Below are 24,237 nucleotides of genomic sequence, written 5' to 3'. Positions count from 1 at the left end.
TACTTTTACAAAAATGTCCCTGGTGAAGTAAAGGATATCATCTTGTGCCATCCATTTAAATTTGTGAAACACATTATATTCCTCCCTACACTTCATCAATTCACTTGCTTAAAGAATCAACTCATTAGTTACAACTAGAGCCCAGTATTTGTTAAACGTCATTAGATGCAACCTAACAGAGGGCCGGGTGCGTTGGCTCACGCATGTAATCCCAGCACTTTGGGAGGCCAAGGCAGGTGGATCAGTTGAGGCCAGGAGTTTGAGACCAGCTTGGCCAACGTGGCAAAACCCCATGTCTACAAAAAATACAAAAATTAGTCAGGCGTAGTGGCAGGCATCTGTAATCTCAGCTATTCAGGAGGCTGAGACAGGAGAATCACCTGAACCCAGGAGGCAGAGGTTGTAGTGAGCTGAGACTGTGCCACTGCACTCCAGCCTGGGCGACAGAGCAAGACTCCGTCTCAAAAAAAGAAAAAAAGAGACATAACATAACAGAGTTATTCTCAAAATATTGTAGTTTCGTTTCAAGATCAAATACCTTAATACATTAAAAGCACTATTTATTATGAAATGTTGGTCCACTTAAGTAGCATTTTTCTAGGGTCAGTCTTCCTCAGTTTAGGCTGATCTCCTTTATTCAAATGAGTATCACAAACACAAATGGCTAATAACCGTTAGGGTGGTCTAGACTTTACTTGTCCTTCAGTATCCATTTTCTTCTTCTCCCACAGTAAAATAATTTTCGTCTGGGCAAATGTCCACCTAGGATAAGACTACATTTCCCAGGCCCCTTTGCTGCCATGCATGGCCATGTGACTCGTTTCTCACCAATGGGAAATAAGGAGAAATGGAGTCGGAGTCTCTGACCACTTCATAGAGCAGGGCCACCAAAACAACTTGGAATTTTATTTGACATCCCCAGTCTCTCTCACACACACAGCCAAACTTAAATCCAACTGAACCAACTTTGCTAGGTGGCCACGTGAACACAGGGTTTAACGTGGCTGAAGACTCAGCAGGAACAATTTACTTTTGGTCCTTGGGGGATTAAAATTTACAATATATTCTAATATGTATGTACAAATCAATCTAAAAGGAAAAAATCTAAAAGGTTTTGAATTCATTATAGATTTTTGTCATTTTTCTTAGTCAACACTGATCAGTATTACACATCATGCAGTTGGATCTTTAACAATATTTCCACTTTAAACAACAACTTAATATAAAACTCAAACCTGAGCTTCCTAGCTGCCAGGGCAAAGAGGGAAAGTATACAGGGTATGTGGCTCTTCCTATGTAATAACCAGGAGTACACCAGTTCATCAGACTAAACAGGTGTTTTCAGGGTCCTGAGTTCTGAAAGTAAGGCTGGAATGGGATTCTTTGTACAGAGTGGCATTCTAAATATAATGAATAAAATTCTCAGTGGCAGTTTTATAAAAACGTCAATGTTCTCTGTATCTGGCTCTTTACACTTGACATTACACTCCCAGTCTTCATAAGGGTATAATAATGAAGCATAGTTGAATAAAAGCACTTATTTAGGGAGACAGCTTTTTGGTGATTTGCGTACATTCAAGGACAAGTTTGGGAAATCCACTTTAGAGAATGTTTATTCTTGAAATGATTCATTTTCTCATGTCGCCCATAAGATTTGGAAACACTAGCCTTTAGCTCCCACCCTGAGCCCTCAAAATGGCACAGAATATATGAGTTTCCTTTCAGTCTGATGAATACTATTTCCACGCCCCCTCTGAATTCCCATGATCTTGCATTCCCTTTTGATTATGCCACAAACACCTCACTTTGACTCTGGGCAGGTCTCTTTTTTGGGCTGCAGTGGCCCTGGCTGTGAAATGAGGGGGATTGATGAGAACAGGTTTAGGGTCTTTACCGATCTTCCAGCATTCAAAACGAAAGGTTTCTGTACAGACCTTTCACCCAGAAGTTGTGAAAAGAGTCTGTGAGCCACACACTCACCCCTCAGACATATTTTCTTTGGCCCTCAGTACACATTAAAGAAAAAATAAGTTGTGCTGGCATATTTTAAAATAAGATTTTCAGTGAAATATTCAGACTTTAAAACATTTCAAGGTTGGTCACTCTTGAGTGCATGGCTGTACTTTCTAAACCCAAGTTGCAGGTGCATCTTCAATAAGGGCCCACTGCTCTGCTGCAGGCCTGCCTGTCCTGCTTCTGCTAGCAACATCCAGGCCCCCAACCATCTAGGGTGGTGGCCATGGTAACCTCTGACACATGTGGCTTTCTGCAGAGGCTCAGGGGAACCAACAGGTGGTTGATTCTGCACAATGGCACGCACAATATACAGGAACAAGGTATAGGAACGAGGCCTCCCTAGTTCTCAGCAGAACATACTTTCTAGGTGATTCTGGCTGTGGGATGAGGCTGTAAGAAGACACACCTTACTGGCTTGCTCCCCACCCCAAAGCATCCCTGCCAGCCCACACTGTGTATCTGAGGAAGCTGCCCAGCCTCGAGGGCTGCAGGTTCAGGGCTGCGGACAGGGCTGAAGGAGGCGTCCATCCTTCCCTTGCGGCACTCCCACCCAAACAAACCCCTTGTCACTTGGATGCAACTTCCTGGGGTTGCAACATCTGAGCCACAATATCTTGATTTCACAACTGCCGCGGCTTCTTACCCGAGGCGGGGAGTATTTATTTATTTTTAATTAAAGCAAGTTAAATGAATTGAGTCTGGAGGGTTTTGCAATGGTGCTGGAGGTAAGTGACTATACTGTAATTGCATCTCTACCTCAGACAACCAGCCTGGCAGGTGAGCCTTCAGAGCCCACCAAAGACCTCCTGCAGGATAAGCAAACAGGAACTGGGTCGCCCTCCACCCAGGACGACACGGGTGAGTGTGGACAGTCAACCACCACGTCAGTTTCTGCACCACCTTGGTTACTGCCATGTAGAGGGCGAACACACAGCCCCATATCTGTTCCCCTCCATGAATTCCCATCCCCCACCCCTATGTTTTGGAATCTTCTTCCAAGCCGATGGTTTGAAGTCAACAAAACAGTCCCTGATGGGCTTAATAACTATTAACAGAGGATGCAACTCATGCATGGGCACCTTGTGGCCTCTCTGCGCTATAATTCATAGTTTGAAAAGACTCACTTTTTGGGGGGACTCAAATTCCTTTGACAAGGTCACTTTACATCACTACTGTAGGCAAATAAATCTGTATTTCTCTAATACACACAGAAATAAATGCACAACTCTGAAATTATAAGAGAGTTGCTCTAGGGGCTATCCAGAATCATCTCGGGTACCGCAGTGGTGTGTAGACCACACCCAGGGATGCCCGCCCCGGCTGTCACTCCCTTCCTGCACCCGCCCCCGTCCCTGCTCACCTGTCCGGTAGCCGGTGCTATTGAGGTACACGGCGAAGGTGCGGCTCTCGTGCTGTGCCTGCCAGGAGGGCGAGGAGCAGTTCTCGTTGTTGGTGTAGGTGTTGTGGTTGTGGACGTACTTGCCGGTGAGGATGGAGGAGCGCGAGGGGCAGCACATGGGCGTGGTCACGAAGGCGTTGATGAAGTGCGCCCCACCCTGCTCCATGATGCGCCGGGTCTTGTTCATCACCTGCATGGAACCTGCAAGGCAAGGGTGGAAGTGAGGCGCAGGGCAGGAGACCCAGGGGGTCACTCGCACCGGGGGGCTCTCAGCAAGTGGCATCCCTAGGTCTGGAGCGGGCACATTCTGCAGACCTACGGGGCAGACGGGGCAGGGGCCACTGCTGCACGGTGGGACTGTCCTGCACAATCAGGGAGGACCCTGGGTCCCGAGTCCGCCTGGACACTCCTGCGGTCCAGGTCTGGAGTCTGGAGGATTTTGCAATGGTGCTGGAGCTGAGTGACTGTAAGTGACTGTACTGTCACTGTCCTGTACTGTAATTGCATCTCTACCTGCAGGGCAGGTAAAAACCTGTTTATAAATGACCTGAGACTGGAATCAAACTGTTTTACAAATTTTAAACACAGCATTGTTTTTGCAGGGTATTAATATATTTTGTTTTGTTTTTTCTTTTGGAAACCAACTACCATGTAAATTGAGGGAAGATTATACTTTGTTTTCTTTGAAACCTTCCCAATAATTGTTTGCTCTTACTGAAAATCTGGTCACGCCAGCCTGGTGGCAAACCTTCTCCCTGAGTATTCCCTGGCTGAGATGCTCTGCCTTCAGCCACAAACCCTGCTGGCCTCTTGTCCACACTTTTCTTCCAGCCTGGAACCCACCACCCCTCACCCCAAATCCAACCCATCGGCCTAGTACACCTCTCGTAGGGAGCCTCTGGCACCACCCTGGCTGCCGGGGCTTGAGAACTCTGAGCACTCTTGTAGTGTGTGTCCTGAGTACTGATCATACCTCAGGCTTCGAGGTTTCGGTCATGCCTGCTCTTGTTTCTTTCTTTTCTTTTTTTTTTTTTTTTTTTTTTTTTTGAGACAGAGTCTTGCTCTGTTGCCCAGGCTGGATTGCAGTGGTATCATCTCAGCTCAGTGCAATCTCTGCTTCCCGGTTTCAAGCGATTCTCCTGCCTCAGCCTCCCAAGTAGCCCTGATATCCAGCTAGTTTCTGTATTTTTAGTAGAGACGACGTTTTGCCATGTTGGCCAGGCTGGTCTGGAACTTCTGACCTCAAGTAATCCGCCTGCCTCTGCCTCCCAAAGTGCTGGGATTACAGTCATGAACCACCTTGCCTGGCCACGCCTGTTCTTGTTTCTCAACCAAGCTGTAAGCAGAGCAAGACACTTAGGAAGAAAGGAAGGAAGCAAATGAATGTGTGTGGGAGCCCTATTGTGTGCAGGCCACGGTCCGGGAGGGCAAAGGCCGTGTGCCCCGCTCAGTGCTGAATCCTCAGCACTGCTGCCGTGTGTGACACACAGTGGGTACTCAACATAGGTGTGATGAGTGCATGCTCAATTGTATGCTGTGGTTGGTACCCAGACCCTTAGTGATTTGATGGAAATATTCCATGGAAACCCTCTCTCTTTCTTCTATGGCCATTCTTGGTTTTTCCCCTTTTCCTTGCAGTTCTTAAGGTGTGCAGTGGGTTGAATGGTGTCCCCGTCCCCTAAAGATAAGACCATGTCCTAATTTCTGGAGGCTGTGAATCTGACCATATTTGGAAAGAGGGTGATATAGTTTGGCTGTGTCCCCACCCAAATCTCACCTTGAATTGTGTCTCCCATATTTCCCATGTGTTGTGAGAGGGATCTGACGGGAGACAATTGAATCGTGGGGGTTGTTTCCTCCATACCGTTCTCTTGGTAGTGAGCAAGTCTCACAAGATTTGATGGTTTTATAAAGGTTTTCCCTTTTGCTTGGTTCTCATTCTCTCTTGCCTGCCACCATGTAAGATGTGCCTTTCACCTTCTGCCATGATCCTGAGGCCTCCCCAGCCACATGGAACTGAGTATATTAAACCTCTTTTTCTTTCTAAATTACCCAGTCTCGGGTATATCTTTATCAGCAGCATGAAGACAGACTAATACAGGGGTCTTTGCAGATGTAATTAAATTGAGGCTACTGAGATGAAATTTGTTCTGGATTCCCTGTGTGGGCCCTAAATCCAGTGACAAGTGTCCACATAGGACATAAAGTGGAGAAGATGCACAGGCAGAGGGGAAGGCCACATTCAAAGGGAAGCAGAGACTGGAGGGATGCACGTATAAGCCAAGGAACAAGGAACTCCTAGGGTCCCCAGGGCTGGAAGAGGCAAGGAAGGGCTCTCCCCTAGAGCCTTCTAAGGAAGCACAGCCATGCTAACACCTTGATTTTGGACTTCCAGCCTCCAGAACTGTTGAGAGAGTAAATTGTGTTAAACCACCCAGTTTGTGATTTGTTAGGACAGCAGTGGGAAACCAAAACAGGGTCTACCAGGCATGTGAAGGCTGTGATCCCAATCACCTAGCAACCCCCTAGAAACCTGAAAACAAGCATCAGACCCACCGCAGCCTCCTGGGACCTGGGGAAGGCCCTCTGCTCACCAATCAGCTGCTTCTACTTTGAATTTTTACCACCAATCAAGTCACCAAGGTCGTGCCCTTGAGGTCCCAGGATTGCACACTGGCCGCCCTCCCACCTCCTGGCCCCTGCCTCAGCCGTACCCCCAGCCTGGGACGCTCTCACTCCTCCAATTGCAGGACTACCTCTGTCTCCTTCAAGGTATTGATCAGACACCACCTTCTTGGAGAGGCCTTCCCTGGCCTGTATTGAAACCACCTCCCGCAACCCACAGCACTCTCCACTGCTTCCCCGCTCTGTGTCTCTCCACAGCAGTTACTGTCCTCAAACATAAGTCATTCTGATTTCACTTATTTGTATGTTGCTGCCTTCACCACAAGGGCAGGGACCCAGCCTACTTTGCTCACTGCCTAGCACAGTGCCTGGCACATAATGTGCTCAACAGAGACCAGCTAAATTAACACATAAAATACTATCTTACACTCTTGTGTTTTCGTATCTCAGGAGTCCAAACCAGTTGGAGTCCACAGATCTGTGTGTTGGTGTCTTGTAGAGTGGATTTTTAAAATTTGACATTAAATAGCATCACACAGAATATGTGCTCTCCAGTTTGCCACACTCCCCTGCGCTCCCTACAGTCTTGCACCACCTGCACCCACTCTCATTACCTGCTCGACCCCTGAAGGCTTGGGTGTTGCAACCTCCTGATATATCTAAGGAATTGAGAGTGCTCCAACTTATTCCTGGGGAAGAGGGCAGTCTTCTATGCCAATAATAATCATTATAATTAATAGTGGCAACTATCACTGGCTGAATGCTTATGGCTGGGCTGAAGACATTCATCACTTAGTTCTCCCGATGCCCCATTTTACAGAAGAGGGAACTGAACCTGGGGAGTTAAATGACTGGCTAAGGCTGCACAGTTGGGAAGGCAGTAAAGACTCAAGCCTAGTAGAGGCGGGGTGCTGAGTTTCACATTCACAAAATGTCGCAGTCACATAGGAGGTGGTAACAGTGTCCTGAAGAAGTGCAGAGAGGTCCACTCTTGGCTTCAGTTAAGCTCAGAATGGTCCCTAGGTGACCCAGAAGGGGGTCCTCTAGTGGTGACTTCATCAGGCACACCAGTGGTGGGGGTGGCCCAGGGTCACATCACCAAACACCAGGGATGCTGGTGGTGTGAAAGGCCGCTTGGAGCTCCAGGCAGGGGGTGGCATTGCCTTAGATTAATTGCGTGGCTTGGTTTCCTTCTACTTAGGGCAAGAAACCTTAGCTTTTCCTTTAGGGTAGTGGAAATCCTCTTAAAACAACAACAACAACAACAACAAACAATTACAGCCGATTTTTAAAAAGTAAATAATAGTACAAGTGGCACACAGGTATATGATGAAAATTGTGAGGGAATGATTAGAATTTGGCAATCACTGGCTTGGTACAACCCGGACCTGACATCCCTTGATGTGTGGCTTGGTACAACCCTGACATCCGTTGATGTCATTCGGCTGTCGATTAGACCTCAGGTGCCACACCCACAGCTGAGCCCTGATGTCACCGCCCCTCCTGCTCCTCCCGAAGCACTCCCCTCTCCTCCGGGTACTTGGAAAATCATCTTGGCTACGGTTCCTCCCATCTTTCAGTTCCCACATACAATCCATCAGCAAAGCCTGTTGCTCTCCCTTCAACTTAAACATCCACGATCGGACCCTTGCCACCTCCCCCGTAGGCCAGGCGATCGTCCTCTCTCCCTGAAATCAGGCCAGTTGCTTCCTGATTGGACTCCAGTCACTTATTCCCCATAGTGCAGCCAGTGTCTCCTCTCCTGACACTCTCCGGGGCTCCTGCTCCCTCAGAGGAGCAGAGGAGCCCAAGTCCTTCTGGCCATCCACAGAGTGTGGTGGGACCCAATTCCCTCCCTCCCTAACCCCATCCCCCTCTCTGCCCACTCTCTGCAGCCACAGGGGCCCCCACTCTGTCCGCAGACTGACCAGATGTGCTCCCATCCCAGAGCCTTCACCCTGCTCTTCCTTCTGCCTGGAAGACCTCTCCCCCGGAGCCCTGCAGCGGTGCCCTCACCCTCTTCTTGTCTTTACTCAAAAGTTCCCTTCTCTGTGGAGCGTTCCCTGGCCCCGAATATTTTCTACTCCCTTCCTTGCCTAACATTTTCGACCCTGCACTCATCATCTAACACACAATATACTTTTATGTATTTATCTACTGATCCCGTTTGCTGTCCCCTGTGACTTTTGATGGCTCCACAGTTTAGCCTAGAGCAGTGCCTGGCACGCAGCAGGTGCTCACAAATATTTCTTAAATGCATGAGTCCAGGGCACCCCAAGTGGAATCAACCCTTTGCTCCCTGGTCCCAAATGCTAAGGAGAAAGGACGAAGCAGCTGGTAGTGAGAGCTCAGCCTCTCTCGGTCTCCAGACCCTGCAGAAAGGACAAAAGCTGGCCACCCACCCGACTGGTCAGACCCCTCTCCTGGAAAAGAACGCAGGGCAGGCTGTCACCTGACGAAATCACCTGCAGTCCGCAGCCCCCAGTGCTGCCCTGGCAAACAGTGAACAGCCTCCAGAGCCATTTCTTGTTTTTAACGGGCTCAGATCCAGGGTCTCGAAATGCTTAGATCTCCTTCCTCCTCATTCCAGAGGAAGCGAGCTGTGAGGTGCTCTTGGCCAGCACTCACCCTTCCCAAATCAGCTGGCGGAGGAGCGCTGTGTCAATCCACGAGTAAAGGACAACAGTGCCCCAGAATGACAGCAGCATCTGTGCATGGGCAGTGCTACGTGCTAAGCCTCCCCTTGGGGACAGTAACCTGCTTTATTAAAACTGCCATAGCGACGAGGCTGTGTAAACCCACATCTCTTAACACAAAAACATATGATCTCATCCCCTTGCCCAGCCCTGGCCCTCATGCAGAAGGACAGCTCCGACGGGAGGGAAGGACCTGAACGACGCGGCCACACAGAAATAAAAAGGCCAGTTTTCAAGCTTTTCAATGCAGCTGGGCCAGCCAACCTCAACTTCTTTCGTCCAACATAAACCTGGGGACATGCAGACAAAAACAGACCCGATTTCTTTCCATGACCAAACCTTCCCACCACACCGGGCCGAGGGTGAGGTCACTCTGACACCTCTGTGACTCTGATGGGCTGGAGAGGCCTCACCACCACCCCCATCTGTTGGGATTTAAACTTGGGGGCCCAAACCACCCAACTGCTAGAATGCAGTTTCTCCCATGACACTCCTGAACTGCCTCCCCATTCACGGTGGCTTTCTGGGGGCCTCTCTGTGCACCACTGTGCTATCATTTGTTTGATATTTTTATTTAATGTGATTTAAGAAAAAACCCTTTAATCTCAATCCAAGTTAACTATGTCAAGTTAGAGAATTAAAGTGCGAGTTATATATATATTTTTTGATGCACCATCCGATAAGTCCATCATTGATAAAATCAATGTTTTGCTGACCTGCCACAGATGACGACGTTGCCAGTGTCATAGGAAATGCTGAATGAATTTGCTCTTCTAAAGGTCTAAGTCAGAGCAAACACTATCTATGGGGACTTAGCAAGGTGCCAGTGAGTTTCAGGATTCAAAACATGACTTTTTTTTTTTTTTTTTTTTTTTTTTTTTTGCCATTCCTGAGGCTTAGGTGGCTCCTGTCTGTTGGAGGCCTGCTTCAGCTGGGAGCAGGGGAACCCCACACCCCTCCCAGACAAATCCCTGTGGCCCTCAACTTGGGTGATTTTGATGTATAACTAATGAGATGCCTTCCTATGGCTAGTTTCTTAAAATTATAGACATATCATTAGAGTCTGTGATGGCAGGGCATCCTAGGGAAAGCAGTGGAAGGAAGAATGGGGCAGGGAGAAAAATAAAGGCGGAGTCAGTAAACACAGGACCTTGACTTAAATTCATTCTAATCACTGTTTTCTCTGCCTGGACTATTGCAGTAGGTTCCTAAGCTGTTCTTCTATTCTCCGTTTGGTGGCCAGAGGCTTTTTCTTTTGAGACAGAGTCTCACTCTGCTGCCCAGGCTGGAGTGCAGTAGTGTGATCACGGCTCACTGCAGCCTCGACCTCCCCAGGTTCAGGTGATCCTCCCACCTCCGCCTCCTGAGTAGCTAGAATTACAGGTGTACACTACCATACTCAGCTAATTTTTGTATTTTTGTAGAGATGGGGCTTCACCACGTTGCCCGGGCTGGTCTTGAACTTCTGGGCTCAAGTGATCCTCCTGCCTTGGTTTCCCAAAGTGTTGGGATAACTGGCATGAGCCACCGTGCCTGCCTGGCCAGGACTTCTTTTAAAACAGTCAGCGAAATCATCATATTCATTTGCTGTCTTCCAGTGACTGCCCGCCTCACTCAGGGTAAAAACCAAAGTCCTCCCTCTGTCCTACAAGGTCCTCAGTGATCTGGACGCTCACTCGCCCCAACTACAACTCCTACTGCGCGCTCTCTCTCTCTAAGCTTCCTCTGCTCCAGTCACATTGACCTCCTCCTTGTTGTTCCTCGAACACACCAAGCACGCTTCTGCCTCAGGACCTTTGCACCTGCCACTCCTTAGCCCAGACTCAGTCCCTCATTGCTTTCAGGTTTCTGTAAATATCACCTTCTCAGCAAGGCTTTCTCTGGACTGTGCTGATTAGAATCATGCCCTCCCCTCCCTTCTTGCCTTTTGCTGCTCTTCCTGGTGCTTCTGTGTGAGTAAATGAAGAGTAAACATTCTTAGGGGACACGCAGGCTGCAGATGGTGCCTTTGGGGTGAGTGGTGTACACGGTGGGTGGGGAGTCAAGGGCTATCTCTGCTTTGTATTACTTGGATATTTTCAAGTTTTGCTTGTGTAATTTTATTGATTGTTTTGAGATGGAGTCTCCGTCTGTCTTCCAGGCTGGAGTGCAGTGGCGCGATCTCAGCTCACTGCAACCTCCATCTCCTGGGTTCAAGTGATTCTCCTGCCTCAGCCTCCCTAGCGGCTGGGATTACAGGCAAGTACCACCAAGCCCAGCTATTTTTTTTTTTTTTTTGTATTTTTAGTAGAGACAGAGTTACACCATGTTGACCAGGCTGGTGTTGAACTCCTGAATAAACAAAAAATAAATAAAAGAAATGCAGCAAGAGGGCCACAGGTTTCTAGAACAATGGGAGAGGGCAGGATTTGGCACTTAGCATTCCTCACGGGTCTGCAGGCCTGTCTGTGTGCTATCCCTATGTGACGCAGGCCCTGGGATTTAGGGGAAGAGGGCACACAGTGGGCTTTCTACAGATGACCAAGAAACATAGGACACTCTCTGTTGTGGCCACATATCACTTGCTACACTCTATCTGGGGCCAGTCTGCTCCCAGGGGCCCCCAAGCTGTGCGTTCTTTCCTTGAGGAGAAGGACATTAAGGTCCACCTGGCATGGGGCAGGCTGAGGATGAAGGGGGCACCACACACCCCTCTCCAGGCCACATCCTTCTCCTGATTCCTCTCTTACCTGTTTTGTATGTTAAAAGGGTTCGGCTGCTACAAATGAATATGTGTGCGTGTATAACGCACACACAAACACATGCACAGATACGCTTCGGCCCTAGACTGAATCACCAGGCCCTTTTTCATCTGTAGACTTTGGATGCCAAAGAGCACTGAATTGAGAGGCCAAGAATGAGGTGTGAACTGCCGTAAATCACTGACTTTCTCTGAGCCTCAGCTTCCCTGTCTGTAAAAACACAGCCCATAAATAACTTTAGGTATAAGGTTTGACTATGAAATTCTAGGACAGATTCTAGAACCTATCGCTATGCCACCATACTCAATAGGATGAAAAAGGATTTCAGTCAGAAGGCCTGATTGCAAATCTTGATTTTTGCCACTTCCTATTAAGCAGGTACCTTGTGCAAATGATTTAGCCACCCTGCACCTCAGTTTCCCCAACTGCAAAGCAGGGAGAATACAGTGCCTCCTTCTCAGGGTTGCTCTGAGTTTTGAGAAAAAAAAAAAAAAAAAAAAAATATATATATATATATATATATATATACAGTTTTTAGTTCAATGCTTGACATACAGAAAGCACTTAATGCATGTCAGCTTTTATGTATTTATTTGTTTACTTATTTGAGACAGAGTTTCTCTCTTGTCAGCCAGGCTGCAGTGCAATGGCATGATCTCGGTTCATTGCAACCTCTGCCTCCTGGGTTCACGTGATTCCCCTGCCTCAGCCTCCTGAGTAGCTGGGATTACAGGCTCCCACCACCATGCCCGGCTAATTTTTTGTATTTTTAGTAGAGATGGAGTTTCACCATGTTAGCCAGGCTGTTCTCAAACTCCTGGCCTTAAGTGATCCACCTGCCTTGGCCTCCCAAAGTGCTGGGATTACAGGAGTGAGCCACCGTGCCCGGCCACATGTCAGCTTTTCAACAAGTATCATCTCACACAGAGTTAAAAAACGGAGTCCCTCTAGACTAAATCTTGTCTGCATGTGTGTTTGATTTAGGTCTGCCCAAAAGGAAAGGATTTTAAAAATTGAATGGCCTTTTTCTTAAATTGCGAGATTTCACATCAATTCAGCTTTCTGGCTTTGCTTGAAAAATGCAAAGATCTGGCTTTGATGGGCCCACGGTGGGCTGGACCCAAGTAGCGAAGGCCCACTTGACAAGGTCCTTCTCTGGTCTTCCACCGCCCCTGCCATGCCGACTTCCTCCTTGCCAGCACCTGCCTAGCCCTGTGGGCATGGAGTTTGCAACCCTTAGCTGATTCAATTCCAAGTGAAGGGAGCAGCTAAATAAATCTGCAAAGGTAACGCTCTACTGGGGCCTAGAGACCTGCAGAGAACAGGCATTCAGCGGGGAAGAGAGGCTGCGGGGTCAGGTATAGTTTGGAACAGAGTCTTGACCTGGACAGGTAGGGGATGAAGAGGGCTATGAAGTTGAGCCACAGGTGGGGAAGAACCTGTGTCCTGCACTGTCCTCTGGCCACTGGTGTCCACCTAACAGGCTGGAACTCATTCAGCAGCCCTCTCCTGGCCCTCAAATGTCCCTGGAATGTCCGCAGTGCTGTAGGATCAGCTTGTGAGCTCCCTGCCATGCCCAAGGCAACACCTGCTAATGGGCTGCAGCAGGCTGGGCCCCATCAGACCTGACCAACTGCCCCAGAATAGCTCTGTCTCCAGCAGAGGGGAGAGAAAGGCCCGGGGCACAAACAGCAGAAATCGGGAGCCACACTTGGGCAAAAGGAATCTCTTATTTTTCACCTAGTAATGTGCTCACTGCTGCTGGTGGCAACTCTTGCTGTGCCTGTAACTCAATCCAGAATAATTACACTGGATTCTGGAGACCTGTTGCTCAGAGGTTGTTGTTTTTCTTTTGATGGTGCAAAGGTGAACCACTCCTGACTCTTGGACATTACAAAATAAAGTCAAATGTTATTGCTGGTTTCAGCTACGAAAAGCCAAGGCTCCAAATCGGTTCCTAAACCCAAAATCAATTAAGCAGATGTCGAGGAGGCCGGACTGAGATTCTATTAATAAGCATCGGGTTGTCAGAGAGACCACGCAGTTAAGTTTTTCTCCGTTGCTTTCTGCTGCCTCTGGTTGCAGAAGTTCCTGGGAGAAAATTCTGCTATGGTCATCGTGAACCGTAGCAGAGAGGTGGCAGAGCACACGTGGGAAAGGGCAGGGCTTGGGTGTAATGGGCAGGGCTTGGGTGTAATTGACGGGGCTCTGCAATGATTGGTCATTTCCTCTCTGAGAAGCTCCACCCAGAAATATTCCTCTAACTCGAAATGCTACAATCACCATCCCTGGGAGGGGGTATTTATTCAACGGGGCAGGGCTTCCAGGGTGTTTTCCCCATTTTTCAGAAGGGGCTACGCAGAGCTGCTGCCCAGCCCCAGGCCTGGTGGGTGATGTTTGCAAAGCAGCTTAAGTCCCCCCTTCCCCACCTCCCCCAATCTGTTCCTCCTGCCCCCGCCTTCCCATCTCTGTAAATGGCACTGCCATCTGCCCAACAGCTCAGCCAAAAACCTAGGAGTCATCCCCGGTTCCTCTTCCCTCACCTACCCACTCATGATCCATCAAGCAAACCCTGCCGACCTCCCAAGCAGCACCGGAATCCACCCACCTCTCTCGCTCTGCAGCGCCCCGTCCTGCTCTGTACCACCAGCATCTCCCACCTGGACCGCTGCAAACACCACCTGATCTCCCTGCTTCCGCTCTTGTCCCTGGGCCACCCTCTTCACCCACAGCCGGGGTGTGCTTCTGAGAACATGCACGCATAGCTGACCGGCTCAGAACATTCTGGGGACCTTCCACTGGGCTTGCAATCAAATCCAGACCCTGCTGCATGGCCTGCTGGAGACCACCAGGTCTCCCCTGTCTGCTCTCTGCCGCCCCCTTCCCCATCCTTCTCCCCTTCATTCCCAGGTCCTGCTGCCTTCCTCCAAGGTCCTGGGAAACCTCTTCCTGCCACAGGGTTCTTGCACGTGCCGTGCTTCTGCCTGCAGTGCTCCTGCCTCGGGTTTCCACATGAATGTCTCCTCATGACGCAGGTCTCCCCAGTGTTAGGCCGCACAGCCACACTTCCCACTGCTAGGGGAGCTGCCCTCACTGGGACCCTTGCTCCTGATCTCTGGTGTGGCTGAGACCCTCAGTTGCCCACAAATATCTCTTTCCCCTTCTTCCTCTGATCAGGCCCTGACTTTATTTTCAATGCACCCAGCTAGGAAACATTTCCCAGACTCCTTTATGGCCAAAGATGTGCCAGGAGCCTGCCTGTGGCCTTCCAGCCCTGCTCTCTTATCCAGTTCTCCACCCCAGGGCGCTGGCCTGGAGGTGCTGGTTCAACAAGCCCCTTCACTCTCTGGGCTTTGGGTTGGATTTGACTGACAAGGGCCCCTGGCAGGAGATCGGAGAAAGAAGAAAGTGAGGTTGGCGGACAGATTCCTCCACCTTCCTCTCTGTGGTGCCAACAGAGGGTGACAGCTCTTGTGGGGTGACCCTCTGTGTCTCTGGGTTCCAGTAACCTCTTGTCCCACTGTTGCTAATTAGCCTGGGGCACTGCCCTATCCCTAGTGGTTTCCTCGCACTTGCTCACACCTTAGCAGAAAATACTTAAACCGTCTTCCAATGCTTCAAATTTGCATGTGCTTTATAATTCTCGCTGAGATCATGTGGCTAAGTAAATAAGATCTATTCGTGTTGCATGTGACTTCTGAAGTGGGTTTTTTTTTTCTTTTTCCTGCCCTTCTGCCTCTGTTTCCTCTTTCTTGCTGCCTAGAGTGTGGCTGTGATAGCTGGAGCTCCAGCAGCTGTTCTAACCACAAGGTGACTTTGCAGATGGAAGCTATGCAGTAAGTATGATGGAACAGAAAGGTAGAGGAGGAGCTTGGGTCCCTGATAACCTTGAAGCCACCAAGCCAGCCCTAGACTGCCTGCCTCCAGACGTTTGTATAATTCTGCCTTGTTTAAGCCACTGTTATTTTACGTTTTCTTTTACATGCAGCCAAACCTAAGCCTGATACACTTAACTTCCTAGAACCCAAGTGATCTCCCAAATGTTGCTGAATTGAAAAAAAATCATCTTACAGGAATGTGCTTGGCAAGCTGAACACCAGTGTGGGTCCAAATGAGCCTCTCTTCTTCCTGAGATAACCTGCATCCACATGTTTTTCCTCCTCTAGTGATCCGCGGCAGGAAGGCCAGGAGGTGGGATCTCAGAGAGGCTGAGCTGGAAGTTACCACCGATCTGGTGTCTGGAATCTGGGTATGTTGTCCTGGGCTTCCAGCCATTTGGCCCCTACGGAGAGTACTTGAGCCTGTGATTTGGAATTGATCTCCTGGATATCAGTCTGTGGCACAGGGTGTGGTTTCCTTGTGTTCACAGATGGAAAATGGAAAACAGGAGGCCGGCCAGACCTCTGCTACGCCTTTCTTTCAAAAGCCTGCCTCTCCCACTGGACAGCTGTCCAGGCTGGATCCCTGCAACTTTCAGGATCTGGGGAGGGTCTCAGATTCAGTAAAGCACAAACAAGCACACAGTTTGTATATGATCCCCACCCTCCCCTACTCTAAGCCCACCCAGGCCTGGGCCCCTCTCCTCAAAGTCTGACTGATGTGGCTGCCTATTGGACAGTTCCTGTTGGCTTTTCACAGGCACCTGCAACTTCCCAGGTCCAGAACTGAGCTTTATTTATTCATTTATTGAGACGGAGTCTCGCTCTGTCGCCAGGCTGGAGTGCAGTGGCACGATCTCAGCTCACTGCAACCTCCGCCTCCTGGGTTCAACCAAATCTCCTGCCTCAGCCTCCCCAGTAGCTGGGACTATAGGTGCACGCCCCTACGCCCAGCTCATTTTTGTATTTTTAGTAGAGATGGGGTTTCACTATGTTGGCCAGGATGGTCTCGATCTCCTGACCTCTTGATCCGTGCGCCTTGGCCTCCCAAAGTGCTGGGATCACAGGCGTGAGCCACCGCACCCGGCCCAGAGCTTCTAACCATGGTTTTCCCCATCTCTGTATACAGAAAATCCATTCTCATAGTTTTTCAGGCCACAACCTTGGAGTCATTCTCAACTCTTCTTTCCCATCCCTCATCAGTTCCATCAGCACTTGTATCAGCTCTACCTTTTAAATACGACCAGCACTTAGTACTTTCCTCACTCTGGTCTGAGCCGCCATCATCTCATGCCTGGACCATTGCAATAGACTCCTCACTGGGCTCATCTCATGCGTGGACTGTTGCAGTAGACTCCTTACTGGACACCCTGCTCTCATTACACCTATTCGGTCTATTCTTCTAGAGGGGTCCTATGAAGACACAAATCAGATGCTCAATGTCCTCCTCTGCTCAATGTCCTCTATTGGTGTCCGTCTCACTCAGAAAGTCAAAATCTTCCTCCCACTCAAAGGCTCATGCCCTGCACGGTCCATCCAACCACACCTCCCTATTACCGCTCACTCTTCCTGCTGCCCTTGTGCACACTGCTCTGGCCTCTTTGCTGCTCTGAGCCTGCTGGGACAGCATCTGCCTCAGGGCCTCTGCACACACTGTTCCCTCTGCCTGGAGTGCCCTTCCCCTGGGATCCCCCTTGACTGGCTTCCTTACCTTCTTTGCTCAGATTTCCGCTTCGCAATGAGACTACCCTATAGAAAATCCCAGCGATTCTTTTCTCCACCTTTCTCCTGGTTGATCGCCCCTCCTGGCTTCCCCTCCTGGCTTTATTCTCCTCCTCACTTTCTGCTCTCTTATGTACTATAGATTCGATGTGTTTTGTTAACTCTTGCATTAGAATGTAAGCTCTGTTTAGTTTGTTTGCTATGGGATCTCCTTTGGCACACAGTAGGTGCTCAGGAAACACCCGCTGAATGAATTGAGTCTGGTCCACAGTTTGAGCAGCTGCTTCAGAGAGCACCACGTGAGGGTGTCATGAGCATCTCTCCAACTGGACTGCACACCAGCTACCTGCCTTCTTCTGTCGCTAGCTTCTGAATTTTCCTTTAGGGAACCTGCTCTATCCCAGTCCCAGTCCTCGTGGTTCAAGTGGGGTTGGCTCCAGTCCTGGCTCCAGGAATGTGCACGTGACTCCATCCGGCCAACCACTGTGTTCCATTCCCCTGAGTCTGGTTGACCAGAAGTCCCAGACAGTGTCAGACCAAAAAGACTCAATTTGGGGACTCTCTTCTAGGTGAGAGAAACTCTCTTTCCACAGGGATGGCTTGTACCTGTATGGTGTTCATGTGGGTCTGGTGATGCCAGGAATGCTGCCTGGAGAGCTGGCCTGAGAGTGAAGCCAACTTGGAGGAAAGCTGAGATCAGGGAGATGGAGGGACAGAGGCCATCCAGAGACAAAACTCCTGGATCCACCTGCACCTGAAGCTCAATGTATACTTGGACTTACTCATATGAGTCCAATAAAGTCCCCTTTTTGATTCCTCAATCCTGCTTGAGTTGGGTTTACATCACTCGTAACTGAGAGAATCGGGGCTGACAGTGGTTGTGACACGTTTTTAACATCCAGTGGAAGGCTGGTTCCCATGGCACTTTTGCAGGCCCCAAAACCACCACTCAGTTGCTTTTCACCAGCCATGATGGTGCAACTCTGTTCATCAGCAGAGGCAGTAACGGCAGAAGAACCCATGGCAAACTTGATTGACAAGTGTCAAATTATGGGGTATGTCGCCATGCCAGGCTCACCTCACATACCTGGCAGAGTGCGTGCCAGCTCACCTGCATGAGTGTGACACCACTCACCCCACTGTGTCGGCTGGGAGGAGACTCTAATGTTGCTGTTCAGTGCCACATAAATGATTTTAATGTCATTTTTATATGTAAAGTTTGCTACAGACAAACAATACTGTGGCATTGGCCCAGGGTGCTCTAACAGAGGATGGCTTTAACAACCCAAGTGAGAGCTAACTGTCACACATATGACAGGTGCCAGGTATTCAGTCCTCACAAGAATGCCAAGGAGACAGATCATCATCTCCACTTTATAGATGAGTAAACTGAGGCACAGAGAGGGCAAGTCTTTCCCAAGGACACACAGTCAATGGTAGAGTGAGGATTTGAACCTGGTGGCTAATGAGACACCTCTTACCCTTGCAACTTTACTTGGAGTATTTTCATTTAAAGATGTTCTGACAGGCTGGGTGCAGCAGCTCGCACCTGTAATCCCAGCACTTTGGGAGGCCGATGGGGACGGATTGCTTGAGCTCAGGAGTTTGCAATCAGCCTGAGCAACACGGCAAAAGCCCATCTCTTAAAAAAAAAAAACCCCAAAAAACTCCCAAAATTAGCTGGGTGTGATGGTGCGCACCTGTAGTCCCAGCTACTTGGGGGCTGAGGTAAGAGGATTGCTTAAGCTCAGGAGGTTGAGGCTGCAGTGAGTAGTGATCACGCCACTGCATTCCAGCTTGGGTGACAGAGCAAGCCCCGTCTCAAAAAATATAAACAAATAAAAATAAAGATGCTCTGAGAGGCAAAGAATTCTTTTGAAATGCAAACATCAGGCCAGGCGTGGTGGCTCACACCTGCGATCCCAGCATGTTGGGAGGCCGAGGTGGTGGATTGCCTGAGGTCAGGAGTTCGAGGCCAACCTGGCCAAGATGGCGAAACCCCGAATCTACTAAGAATACAAAAATTAGCTGGGCGTGGTAGCAGACACCTGTAATTCCAGCTACTTGGGAGGCTGAGGCAGGAGAATCACATGAACCCAGGAGGCAGAGGTTGCAGTGAGCCGAGATCATACCACTGTACTCTAGCCTGGGCAACAGAGTGAGACTCTGTCTCAAAAAAAAAAAAAAAAAAAAAAAAAGAAAGAAAAAAGAAAGAAAAGAAAAGAAATGCAAACACTGCATGCAGTCTCGTGGGGCACACTTCAAATCCGACAATCTGAAGGGCCTCTAAAAGGCACCCATCTCTGCCTGGTGTGAACACTCAGGAAAATGAGCACTGGGGAATCCGCCCCGATATTCCGGGGTTTGAAGTCTGGCTGTATCCTTAACCCTCTGACACAAGAGCCACCACCAAGTGGTCCCCATGTAAGTGGGACCCCCACATCAAAAGCTTGAGAAAGTTCTTCTCTTTTCTAGTTTCTCTCCTGCTGATCAGGTCAAGAAGAAAGTCTCGGCAGGTGCTACTTCACCTTTTTTTTTTTCTTTTTTTTTTTTTGAGACAGAGTCTCACTCTGTTGCCCAGGCTGAAATGCAGTGGCGCGATCTCGGCTCACTGCAAGCTCCGCCTCCCGGGTTCATGCCATTCTCCTGCCTCAGCCTCTCGAGTAGCTGGGACTACAGGTGCCCGCCACCGCGCCCGGCTAATTTTTTTTTTGTATTTTTAGTAGAGACGGGGTTTCACCATGGTCTCGATCTCCTGACCTTGTGATCCACCCGCCTCGGCCTCCCAAAGTGCTGGGATTAGAGGCGCGAGCCACTGCGCCCGGCCGCTACTTCAGCTTTAACGCCACTTCCGAAACTGCCCATCACCCTCATTACATTAGAGACACACCGGCTTTGTGGGAGGCAGCATCTTGCTGAAATTTAAAAACACTACTTGGTTTTCACCGTGTTTGGTTTTACAGTGATCCTTTGCCAAAGGCAACGGGTATTGGTTTTTTCCTTTATAGTCAGAATTTGGAGGTTCCTTTTAAAATAATATTTAAGCTTCAAAAATAAATCCAGTTAAAGAAATTCTCAAGTCATAGATCAGAATTGGGATGCTGCAAAAATTCTCTTGCTCCAGGCCAGAACCATGTCTTAATCCTCTTGGCGTCTAGAGCCTGTCGGAGCCGCAGAGGCTCTCCAGAGGTTTAGATCAAATTAAACCAGTAAACTCTGGCAGAGACCAAAGATTCTACAGCCTCCCTGAATAAAGGACGTCTGCAAATGAGACCTTTACCTCCACATGCTTCCCTCTTATTCTTTTAGAGTGGAAGGCCAGCAAAAGTCCGTTGGTCTCAGAGGGTCATTGAGACACAGGGATGTCCCCAACTACTTTAAACATGTAATGATAATTTAGGTCACTTGCGAACTAGTATGGCCCTGGAAGCAGTTCCCCTGGGCATTTGATAATTCCAAATGACAGCTTAGGGAGTCAAATGCACGCAGGGAAAGGAAAATCGAATATACGTGGTACAGCCCCAACTCCTCAACCTTGCAATTAGGAAACAGAACAAGCCCCTCGTCTTGTGTATCTGGCACCAGTCCTCCCAACTGGACCCTAATGAGGATGGACATCTGTTCTCTGCCCTGGGACTGGAAAGAATCCTGGGATTATCTCAGTCGAGAAGTCTCCAGCCCAGAGGGCTGTCAGAACTGCTGCACAGATGAGCAGAAAATAGCAAATGATAAATTTTTTAGGACCACCCGCTGCATGCCAGTTGTAGCAGAGACTGTGAGATAATGTATTGGGCTTTTTTGGGACATGCATTATTGATCTGGGTCTGTCTAGTGGTTTATAAAAAGCCTATCATGCCCCTCCCACAACCACCTTCCCATCCCTCACCTCCTGAAGGAGGCTCAGCCTCCTTTAAAACGCAGTGCTGCTGGTGGAAGAGGTCTGGCTTGTTTATAGAGGGCAAGACTTGTAGGCCCTGATCTATGCTGTGTAATGCTATTGGGCAAGAGCTGACACAGGCCACTGAACACCAGGGGCTCTAAACCCACGGCATCTACCTCCTAGAATTTATCCTTCCGAAGCACTCCCTTGCCTGTGCAAAGATGCCTGTTTAAATTTCCAGCAACAATATCCATAACAGTGAAAAACTAACTAACAAACGCACACACTACCAACCTGAAAACAACTCAATATCCATCCCAGGAATCTGGCTAAATAGAGCAGTGGCTAAGATCATGCGTTCTGGGTTCAAATCTTATTTTTCTCTTTTTTTCTGAGATGGGGTTTTGTTCTATTGCCCAGGCTAGAGAACAGTGGTGTGACCTAGGCTCACTGCAGCCTTGACCTCTTGGGCTCAAGTGATCCTCCACCTCAGCCTCCTATTAGCTGCTACTACAGGTGTGTGCCACCATCCTTGGCTGATTTTTACATTTTTTGTTAAAACGGGGGTCTCACTATGTTGCCCAGGCTGGTCTCGAACTCCTGGCCTCAAGTGATCCTCAGGCTCCCAAAATGCTGGGATTACAGGCGTTGAGCCACGGCACCCAGCTCAAATCATGTTTAATCACATTCCAGCTGTGCAAACTTGGACAAGTGGCTTCTCTCTGCCTCAGTTTTTCCATCTGTCAAATGGAGAGAAGAAATCTCTGTATTTTAAGTCAGCCGCGGCTTTCTTTGTTCTCCTCTCTCCTGTGTCTACTTCATACCCGCTGTTGGTTTCCTTGTATCTGCATACGCTGTTGGTTTCCTTATATCTGCATATGCTGTTGGTTTCCTTATATCTGCATGCACTGTTGGTTTTATTCACGAGTCACAGATACAATATTCAGTCAGATTCAGACATGAGACTTAGCTGGATCATGTTGCAAAAATGTGTTGTTCCTAAGAATGGGTATTCAGCCACTCACCTGTTGATTCGGGCCCCAAATCTAGGAGCTGCCCTTGAAACGTCTCTTTTCCTTAACCCACATACCTAACCCATTGATCAGTTTATTTCCCAAACATATATCAGGTGGGACCGCGTCTCAGCGCCCAGGTCTGAGCTTCCATCATCACTGCCCTATCACGGCATCGGCCTCCGAATTGGTGTCGTGTTTCTGCCCTTACCCCTGCAATTTAATTTCATCAAAAGAGCTGGGGGATCCTGTTGGAACCTAAGTGAGGTCACGGCCTCCCTCTTCTTAAGGCCCCCTCATCCATGTCTATTTCACTAAGAATCAAACTCAAAGCCCCCCCACCATGGCCACAAGGCCTGGTGCAACCTGGGCCAAGTCAGCTCCTCAGCCTCATCTCTCTCCATCACGGCCCCAGCTCCCTCCACTCCGGCTCCCTGGCGCTTTTTTTTTTCTCCAAACCACCGAGCTCATTTCTATCTCAGTATCTTTGAATTTCCTGTTCTCCTCACCTGGAATGAGCCTCCCCCAATTCTCTGGCTCCTGACACAGCGCACTGAATGCAACTAATGCGTAATAAACATCTGCTAGATGAATGAATGAACGTGCAGGGCATCGGAAATTCTAGGCATGACTACAGCTGAAACAGCGTCGGGGCTACACAACGTGAGGCCAAGAAGCTCTGAGGTCTAGGTGCTGCCTGCAAGACCTCTCTGCAAAATTCTGCAAGAAACAAAACACACCTCTCTGGCCACAGTCTGCAGACTCCCCATAGTTATCAAATGCGCCTCATTCTAAATGCTGCCAGGAGATAGGTATCCTATGTGTCAAATTGTCAATAAAAGCTCTGGGCTCTGATTGCTTCCTGGCTACAAATTCTTTTTGCACTGAGAAGCTCCCGGAGGAAAAAATCTATACTTGTGATCATTAATACAAAGCATTGCAAGGAACAACTTGGTTTTATGTAAATTACCTTTTCCTGGGAGCTAAAAGACAAATTCAGGTTGTCAGGGCTAACCTAGTCAACCTTCACATTTGTTGCCACCAACAACATGCTGTTATCCTTTAAGAGTGGACAGAGGCTGAGGGACCACCCTTCACAGGATCAATGATTGGCAGTCTTTGCCATAACCCACAACAGCCTCCAAAATCTGGCTCTAGGCTCATGTCTCTTTTTTGTTTGTTTGTTTTTGAGACAGAGTCTCACTCTGTCACCCAGGCTGGAGTGTAGTGGCATGATCTCCACCCACTGCACTCTTTCTCCTGGGTTCAAGTGATTCTTGTGCCTCAGTCACCTCAGTAGCTGGGGTTACAGGCGTGCGCCACCACGCCTGGCTTATTTCTGTAGTTTTAGTAAAGACGGGGTTTCACCACGTTGGCCAGGCTGGTCTCAAACCCCTGACTTCAGGTGATCCACCCGCCTCAGCCTCCCAAAGTGCTGGGATTACAGGCGTGGGCCACCGCACCCAGCCTGTTCTCTTTAACTCTTTGGAGAAATCCAGGAATAGTTCTGCAACTGGAGAAGGGTAGAGACCCCTAACCTTGAGGACCCAGTTGTGACCCCAAACACGTGTGGGTGGCCCGTGTCTTGGTTTCAATGTACTCAAAAGTGAGCACTACGAATCAACACCACTGCCCCACCTCAGGAGCCTCAGCCTCACCCAGGGACCCTGCACTGAGGGGCCGAGGTGCCACCCTGGGGCCCTGAGGCTTACCCAGCTCCACGTCCTGGTCGTCCGTCAGCACCAGGATGATGTTGGGGCGGATGTTCCTGCGGTCCCTCTGAAACCTGCCTTTCAGGCGGTGGTGCGACAGGAAGGCCGAGCTTCCACCCAGCAGGGAGAACACAGTTGCGGACAGCAAGCACAGCACGAGGCTCGGGGGGCCCATCTTCTTTTTTTGCCGATCTGGTGCTTCTTTTGGGATGCCGGAGTCTGAAGTTGCGTCTGTGGCTTTGTTTTTTTTCCCAAGTCCCTCTTCACTCGCAGATCTAGAGGAGGAGGAAGAATCAGGTCAATATTTATGTCAAGGCTGCCGGCTGCTCATTCTTGCATAATGATTTGTACGGTGGCTGGCATGAACAATGGGAGTTTCTTTGAACAGAGGTGGCTATGGCAGAGTGAAAACCGAACTCCGCTGAAGTTAGCAAAGTCTTTTCAATTTGCTTGGTCAACAGACTGGCAGAAAAGCCTTCTGCGGCCACTTCTGCAGAAACAATTTCTTCCCTGGATCCAGGGAGTCTCTGATGTGTCGGTGGCAGCCCAAGACCC

The 24,237-nt window shown here is 49.1% G+C and overlaps 1 protein-coding gene across 8 annotated transcripts in view; it reads right to left on the bottom strand.

Moving 5' to 3' along the window:
• The window catches only part of SULF2 (sulfatase 2), a 130,223-nt gene that overhangs the window by 76,908 nt on the left and 29,078 nt on the right, over positions 1 to 24,237 (bottom strand). For all 8 annotated transcript variants that reach the window (XM_030825251.1, XM_030825253.1, XM_030825255.1 and 5 more), the window contains 2 exons: positions 23,683 to 23,957; positions 3,377 to 3,616 (listed from right to left, as the gene is read on the bottom strand). In XM_030825251.1, the coding sequence (XP_030681111.1) occupies positions 3,377 to 3,616; positions 23,683 to 23,857 (415 nt within the window). In that variant the 5' untranslated portion in view covers positions 23,858 to 23,957. The remainder of the gene's footprint in view (positions 1 to 3,376; positions 3,617 to 23,682; positions 23,958 to 24,237) is intronic.

Source organism: Nomascus leucogenys, chromosome 13, assembly GCF_006542625.1.
Source record: "Nomascus leucogenys isolate Asia chromosome 13, Asia_NLE_v1, whole genome shotgun sequence".
NCBI classification, from domain to species: domain Eukaryota; kingdom Metazoa; phylum Chordata; class Mammalia; order Primates; family Hylobatidae; genus Nomascus; species Nomascus leucogenys.
Note: the sequence above shows the minus strand (reverse complement) of the source record. Positions and strands in the feature narration are given on the sequence as shown.